The sequence below is a fragment of the Otolemur garnettii genome, unplaced genomic scaffold (genome assembly GCF_000181295.1).
Source record: "Otolemur garnettii isolate 467f Iridium unplaced genomic scaffold, OtoGar3 scaffold00014, whole genome shotgun sequence".
NCBI classification, from domain to species: domain Eukaryota; kingdom Metazoa; phylum Chordata; class Mammalia; order Primates; family Galagidae; genus Otolemur; species Otolemur garnettii.
In genome coordinates this window covers 29,916,223-29,924,106 of record NW_003852409.1, presented here as the reverse complement: position 1 = coordinate 29,924,106, position 7,884 = coordinate 29,916,223, and the positions used below count along the sequence as shown (strand labels likewise).

At 49.5% G+C, this 7,884-nt stretch overlaps 1 protein-coding gene across 1 annotated transcript in view; it reads right to left on the bottom strand.

Moving 5' to 3' along the window:
* The window catches only part of RALGPS1 (Ral GEF with PH domain and SH3 binding motif 1), a 283,899-nt gene that overhangs the window by 20,710 nt on the left and 255,305 nt on the right, over nt 1–7,884 (bottom strand). The window contains exon 14 of the mRNA XM_012802467.2: nt 6,678–6,729. Coding sequence (XP_012657921.1) covers nt 6,678–6,729 — 52 coding nt within the window. The remainder of the gene's footprint in view (nt 1–6,677; nt 6,730–7,884) is intronic.

Genomic DNA, 7,884 nt, shown 5'->3' with positions numbered 1-7,884 from the left:
GTCCCAGCTACTTGGGAGGCTGAGGCAGGAGACTCGCTTGAGCCCAGGAGTTGGAGGTTGCTGTGAGCGTGATGCCATGGCATTCTACCCAGGGTGAGAGCTTGAGGCTCCGTCTCAAAAAAAAAAAAAAAAAGAAACTCTATGCTCAGAAATTTGACAATGTGGGGGAAATGGATCAATACCTGGAATTGTACTCTCTCCCTACACTTCATCAAGAAGAAACAGATCTCTTGAACAGAACAATATCAAGAACTGAGATGAAAGAAACAATAAAAAATCTTCCAACAAAAGGAAGCCTTGGTCCAGATGGCTTCACACCAGAATTCTACCAAACTTTCAAAGAAGAGTTTATACCCATACTGCAGAAATTATTCCAAAAAAAATTCAGAAAGAAGGAATTGGCCCCAACATGTTCTATGAAGCAAATATTACCCTGATACCAAAACCAGGAAAAGACCCAACCAAGGAAAATTTCAGACCAATTTCACTAATGAATATAGATGCAAAAATTCTCAATAAAATCCTAGCCAATAGATTACAGCCACACAATAAAAAAATCATTCATCATGATCAAATAGGTTTCATCCCAGGGAGGCAAGGCTGGCTTAACATATACAACTCCATAAACATAATTTACCATATGAACAGAAGCAAAAACAAAGACCATATCATCCTCTCAATAGATGCAGAAAGAGCGTTCAATAAAATTCAGCATCCTTTTCTAATTAGAACTCTGAAGAATATAGGCATAGGTGGCATATTTCTTAAACTGATCAAAGCCATCTACAACAAAGCCACAGCTAATGTGAAACTGAATGGAATACAACTGAAAGTTTTTCCACTTAGAACTGAAACCAGACAAGGTGGTCCTTTACCACCACTACTATTCAACACAGTGCTGGAAGTTCTAGCCAATACAAGCAGGCAATAGAAGGAAATAAAGAGCATCCAAATGAGAGCAGAAGAGGTCAAACTCTCACTGTTTGCTGATGATATGATCTTATACTTAGAGAACCCCAAAGATTCAACCCCAAGACTCCTACAGATGATCAAAAAATACAACAATATCTCAGGATATAAAATCAATGTCATGATTTTGGCTGTATATGCCAATAACAGCCAAGATGAGAATCTAATCAAAGACACAATTCCCTTCACAGTGGCTTAAAAAAAAAAAAGAAATACCTAGGAAAATATATAACAAAAGAGGTGAAGGACCTCTACAAAGAAAATTATGAAACCCTGAGGAAAAAAATAGCAGAAGATATTAACAAATGGAAGAACACACCATGTTCATGGCTGGGAAGAATCAACATTTTTAAAATCTTTATACTACCCAAAGCAATCTACAAATTCAATGCAATCCCCTTTAAAAGACCATCATCATACTTTCAGGATTTGGAAAAAATAATTCTTCACTTTGTATGGAACCAGAAGAAACCCCATATAGCTAAGGCAATTCTTAGTAATAAAAACAAGGCCTGGGGCATCAGCCTACCAGACTTTAGGCGGTACTACAAGGCTATAGTGATCAAAACAGCATGGTACTGGCACAAAAACAGAGACACAGACATCTGGAACCAAATAGAAAACCATGGGATGAAACTAACATCTTACAGTCACCTGATCTTTGATAAACCAAACAAAAACATACATTGGGAGAAAGAATCCCTATTCAATAAATGGTGCTGGAGAACAGGATAACCACACGTAAAAGACTGAAACTAGACCCACACCTTTCTCCACTCCCCAAAACTGACTGAAGATGGATAAAAGATCTAAACCTAAGGCATGAAACAATAAAAATCCTACAAGAAACTGTGGGAAAACACTTGAAGATATCAGCTTGGGGAAAGATTTTATGAAGAAGACTTCTGTGGCAATTGCAACAACAACAACAAAATAAACAAATGAGATTTCATTAAACTGAATATTTCTATACAGCTAAGGAAATAACAACCAAAGCAAACAAACAACGTTCAGAATGGGGAAAGATATTTGCATATTATGAATCAGACAAAAGCTTGGTAACTAGGATCTATAGAGAACTCAAATTAATCAACAAAAAGACCCAGCAATCCCATGTATCACTGGGCAAGAGAGATGAATAGAACCTTCTCTACAGAAGACAGATGAATGGCTAACAAACATGAAAAAATGCTCATCATCCCTAATCATCAGAGAAATGCAGATCAGAACAACCCTGAGATATCAGCTACCCGCAGTGAGAATGGCCCACATCACAAAGTCTCAAAGCTGCAGATGCTGACGTGGATGTGGAGAGAAGGGAAAACTTTTACACTGCTGGTGGGACTGCAAACGAATACAACCTTCTTGGAAGGAAGTATGGAGAATCCTCAAAGAACTCAAATTAGACCTCCCATTTGATCCTGCAATCCCATTACTGGGCATCTACCCAGAAGAAAACAATCCTTTTATCATAAGGACATTTCCACTAAACTATTTATTGCAGCTCAATTCACAATTGCCAAAATGTGGAAACGGCCTAAATGCCCACCAACCCAGGAATGGATTAACAAGCTGTGATACACACACACACACATAAACACACACACACCATGGAATACTATTTAGCCACTAAAAAAGATAGAGACTTTACATCTCAAACCTGTGAGCTCAGGCAATCCACCCACCTCAGCCTCCCAGAGTGCTGGGATTACAGGTGTGAGCCACCTCACCTGGCCGAGACTTTACAACTTTTGTATTAACCTGGATGGAGGTGGCACACACTCTTCTTAGTAAAGCATCACAAGAATGGAGAAGCAAGAATTCAATGTACTCTATTCTAATATGAAGGTAGTAGATGAGCTAATACAAGGGATGGGGTAGAAAAATGAGCAAGTGGAGAGAGGGGAGGCGGGAGGCGGGTGGGGGTCACGGTATACGGCACATCTCTTGAGGGCGGGACACAAAGTAATTTGTTTATCTAACAAATGCAATCAGTGTACCTAATTCTTTGTACCCTCAATGAATTCCAAACAATAAAAAATAAAAAAAGAAAATACTTTAACTCTGGGCTGACATTCTTGTTCTCACCTACTGCCAACATTTGCTTCCCAAATCAGGCACAAAGAAGCTCCTATTCCCTTTTCCTGCTGCTCCTGACTGACACGCTCCCCACCGCCCCTCTTTTCCAAGGAGCCTGAGGTTTGCTGGAGATCAGCCTGGCACACACCCAGGTCCTGCTTTCCTGTTAATTAGTCTTTTAGTGCCACCTCCCGTCTTTCCTTGGGAAAGTGGGGTGTGCTGGGGGCTCTCCTCCCACCTTTGTCCCCAGGATCTCCAGGCAGGAGGCAAGGACAGCTGCAGTCAGGGACACTAGGCAGGTTACACAGAAGAGTAAGTCCACCCTCACCCATGGCCCAGTGGCTCAGGCTCTCACAGTACCACCACCCTGTCCTCACTCTAGGGAGGGGAATGTCCCCAGGGAAGCCTAGGGGCTAAGAAATGACCAACACACACTTCCCTGGTCTGCCTGCCCCTCTCCAGTCCTGCAGGCTCTGTGACCTTGCCACACTGACTTATGTGCACGTGGGGGCAAGAGGTGAAGAGTGGCAGCAGAAGGTGCCCCGTGCTCCCTGTACCTCACTCCACAGTCCTGACAAGGATAGGGGTTGGCGCAAGTGGCCACCTCCAACCTGGCCCACGCCCAGAAAGCAGTTGAGTGGGCCCATGGGACAGTTTAAGGCTGGTCACTTGGAATACACTGAACCCAGGCTGCCACCCAAGGACTACCTTCAGGTCACCAGGCTGAGCTGTGCATGTGTATAAACTTGGGGAAGGCAAACTCACAAGGCCAAATGACACTTCTTGGCCTACTGACAGTGGCATCAATGGTGATCAAGGAGTGTGTGGAGTGGGGTCTCTGGCCCAGGGTCTCCCTGCGTATCATCTTGGCATCTGGCTCTGTTTCTCTTCCTGGCCTGGGGAAGGCTTGTAACCTGGGCTGTGGGAATGTCAACGGAAGGGAGTGGCCCCTCAGCTCGGAGTTGTGGGGCAAGGTACTGCTCCCACACCCGGCCAGCCCTCTTCCTCTCTCACACCCTCAACCCAGGCCCATGGCCACTGTGTGTTCAGGGGGTATGCAGCAGGCAGAGAAAGCTGCCTTCTCACAGCGGCTGTGAGGAACAGCTGGTGGGGGCTCTGGGTAGAGGACCCTCTTTCTGAGCAGACTCTGGCCTCTGCACCCAAGCAGCTGAACCCCACTTCTGGGGAAGAGAGGACTATTCTCCTTTGCAGAGCACAAGGATTTGGCTGGGGGAAACAGGAGTGGAGAGAGGACGCAGTGGGGTGGAGGGCATCGAGTGCATGCGGATTGGGAACAGACGACCCATGTGGTGGTGTGAGGGCAACTAACTGTGAAAGAAGAGCATGTGTGATGAAGAAGTTCAAGTTGCAGGAGTTGACTCCTCTCCTCTGACCCTCCCATTGAGTCTTCAGCAAAGCCTAGAACACCCCCCCCCCCAGTTTGGGAATGGATTCTTTAAGGGAATGTGAGAGGCAGTACAGGATGGGGACAGAGACTGGTGGCCAAAGGATAGCTGGCATCTGCTGGTCAGGATTGCCCTGGGCATGGGTCTTGCCTGGAGGGGAAATCATAGCCCCACTGGCATCCCCTGAAGCAGGCAACCTTCTGCTCCTCTCAGTAAGGTAGCGCTGGGCCAAGAGCAAGGTCCCGAGAGAAAAGAAAACAGGGTGGCCTCCCTGCAGGGCTGTCCCTAGGCTGCTGCTGGTCTGTACCGCTGAGCCAGAATGAGCCCAATGCTCGGAGGAGACCACATCAGTAAGGACCTGCTCCAGACATTCAGAGGGATGGTGACCTGGAAGCTTTAACATCCAGTAGCTCAGTGCTCGGGACTGAACCACGTACATGTGGTCTCCCTGAGGCAAAGCATTCTCTCACCATCCCATTTCCTATAGTGCCAACTTCAGCCATGAGCACTGACAGGAGCCACACCTGCTACACCCTCGGTCACTAGCGCATCTGGCAAGGAGCGGAGCAGCTGCTTAACAGATAGCTACTGCATGAATAAATGAGTACATGAGTAAATGGAGGAAGGAATGAGTGAATGAATGAACAAACAGGTCTGGGTCTGCTGCCATTCATGATCTGGGCCTGGGTTTCCTACTTGGTGTCCTCTTGCTGCCCTCTCCCTCAGAGTGTCCAGGGCTAATGCTGAGGGTCTGGAGCCTGCCCCTGGTGCCTGCCTGGTTCTCCCCACCACAGGGCAGCTCCCGGGCCTCTTTGTCCAAGCAACCCAGAGGGGCTACACAAAAAGAGCCTGGGGGGTCCTGCACTGTCACTCCCTTTCCTCCCCCACTTCAGGTTTCTCAGACAGACAGACTAACTGATGAGGTAGGTGCCGTCCCAGCTGTCTCACGGAGATGTGAGCAGGGACGAAGAGGTGGGCTTGGCAGTCCGGAAGTTGGGGCTCAGGTCTGCCAGAGCAAGCTGAGAATGAAGTGGGCAAGTCACTTCACTGCTCTGAGCTTCACTGTCCACATATCTCAAATGGGGAAGGCAGGAAGGGCTCTGCATGGGAATGCTGAGGACTCGGCAAATCCGTGCACACCAAGTGTCAAGACAGTGCCTGGCACACAGGCCACGCTCAAGCAGGGCCACTGACCACTGGACAGCCCCAGTGCCCTGGGGAGGGGGTCGTCAGGCAGCATCTCCCTCCTGTTTATGATTATGCAGACCAAGGAGATCGTGTGTGTGTGAGAGCGTGGGAGTACATATGCCTACATGCGTGAGTGTGTGAGTGCACGTGTATGAGCATACACACAGCACACGCAAGAGTGCACATGTTTAAGTGTGAACGTTTGTATGCAATGCTGCGTGTGTGCAACTGGGAGTGTGCACATGTCAGTGTAATTGTGTTTGTGTTGTGCACACAGGCCCATGGATGCCAGAGGAAGGGCTGCCCAGAAGGACAGTGGGAACCTGCCTTTCCTGCACAATCTGAGCTACTAGATTTCTTCCCAGCTCCACTCAGACCTGAGTCACTATGATGCCCTTCCCCTATGGCTGCACCATGACTGTGGGAGCACCCCACTCATGGCATCTTGTCTGGCCCCTGGCACAGGACAGCACCAGTCCACAGAATACGTGTGATGGAAATTTCTTGAACAGAGGCCCAAGGCACGTAGCAGACCTGCTCACCCAGGGAGCCGAGCCCTAGGCCTAGGAAGCCACAGTGCCCTGTCACCAGTGCCTAGTAGGATGGTGGTCAGTAAATGCCCAAGGCCTGGGCCAAGCAGGTGCAACACTCTTGGACCCCACCAGGCGGAGCCACATGCCCGTCTCAAGACCAGGCCAAGCTCAGGCTTCTGGCTCCAAGAACCCACACTTCAGACCAAGTCTGTCCCCAGGTCTCCTATAGCTAGGCTGGAGGAAGAGCACCCCTGGGCTGGTCCTAGGCCAGATGAGGGGGGCTGCTGCTCAGAGAAGGGGGTTGGCCCCCCACACCCATCCTGCTCTTCCACCCTCCCTCCAAGTGGGCCCTGCCCCACGGAGCAGAGGGAAGAGCTGCCCAGCAGCCTCACCAGGCCACAGGGGTTGGGGGTGGGGGGTTGTCCCTGCCCATAGCATGTCTTCAGCGCCCTAGGGCCAGGCACCTCCCCTGGGAGGACGGCCACACTGAGGCCACACTCACCTTTCCAGCCCTGAAGACATCTCTTCACTAAACTCTGAGCTCTCACTACTGCCTGGAAAAGGAACACAGGTCAATGAGCACGGCACCCTCCTGGCAGGGAGATCTGTTCTCTCAGCTCACAGGGCCTAGGCCCTGGGCTCACAGCAGTGCTGAGGCAGCACTTCCTGACTCTGGCGACCCTTCCATGTGAAGCCTATGCTGCTGCTGCTATTTCCAACTCTGCTCTCCAAGAGTCAAAAGAACCACCCTGTCACACTATTCATTGAAATCAGTGTGAACAGTGGTCCTCGCTGCAGAGTGAGGAGGACCATGGAGGGTATGTGCACACACAGCCTCTTACTCAGGGCTTCCAGCCCCAGACAGAAAGACATTTGAGTTTCCTGGCTTGAGGTGCTGAGAACCAAGCAACCTTGCAATCTCTCGCCTGGGCAATGAAATGTTTTCTTTCTCAGGCGTAGCAAGGCCTGGGCTCAGGCACAGCTCAGAAAGTTTCCTGGATGACAAACAGCTGTTCTGCTGCCCAGCTGCACCGGCATCTCCCCCAGGGCATTCCTCAGAACCCTGATCCCATCAGACACTCCAAGGAAAAGGGTTCCATTACCAGAGAATGTGGGAACTGGCAGACTCTGAGGCCTTCTTGGAGGATTCATATTGCCCCTCAGCGCAGCAAAGCCTCTGGGTAGAAACCTGCCCACCTTTGCTTAACCTAGCCTTCTCTGTCTTATGGAACCAGCACGCCTCTTCCAAAGCACACCTGTGAATCCTGGATGCATCTGCCTAAGCTGTTGTGTAACCCTGACTGGGTCCAAATAGGATGACCTTTTCTAAGGACAGAAGCAGACCCAGAACTTGCTTGTCACAGACTTCTAGGGGATGGAAGACAGCTGCCCCCTGGACTGCTACTGCCTACTGGCCTCACTTCATACGGCTGTGGGATACAATTCCCACCTGTTCTCCTGCTCCCTGACTCCCTGTCCCACCTCCCGGGCCCTCTACCCTACAGACCTCACCAAACTCCCAGCTCAGCAACTGTCCTACCACCATCCCTGGAGAACTTCTCTTTAAGAACACATAGACACACAGACTGCAGGGACACAGGCACACTGAAAGGCACAGCCACCAGAAAGTGACACTGGTTTGATGCAGGAATGACAGGGTGGTGCCCACCTGTCCTCAGCTAACCTGGGCACTGCGAGGGTATGACCTG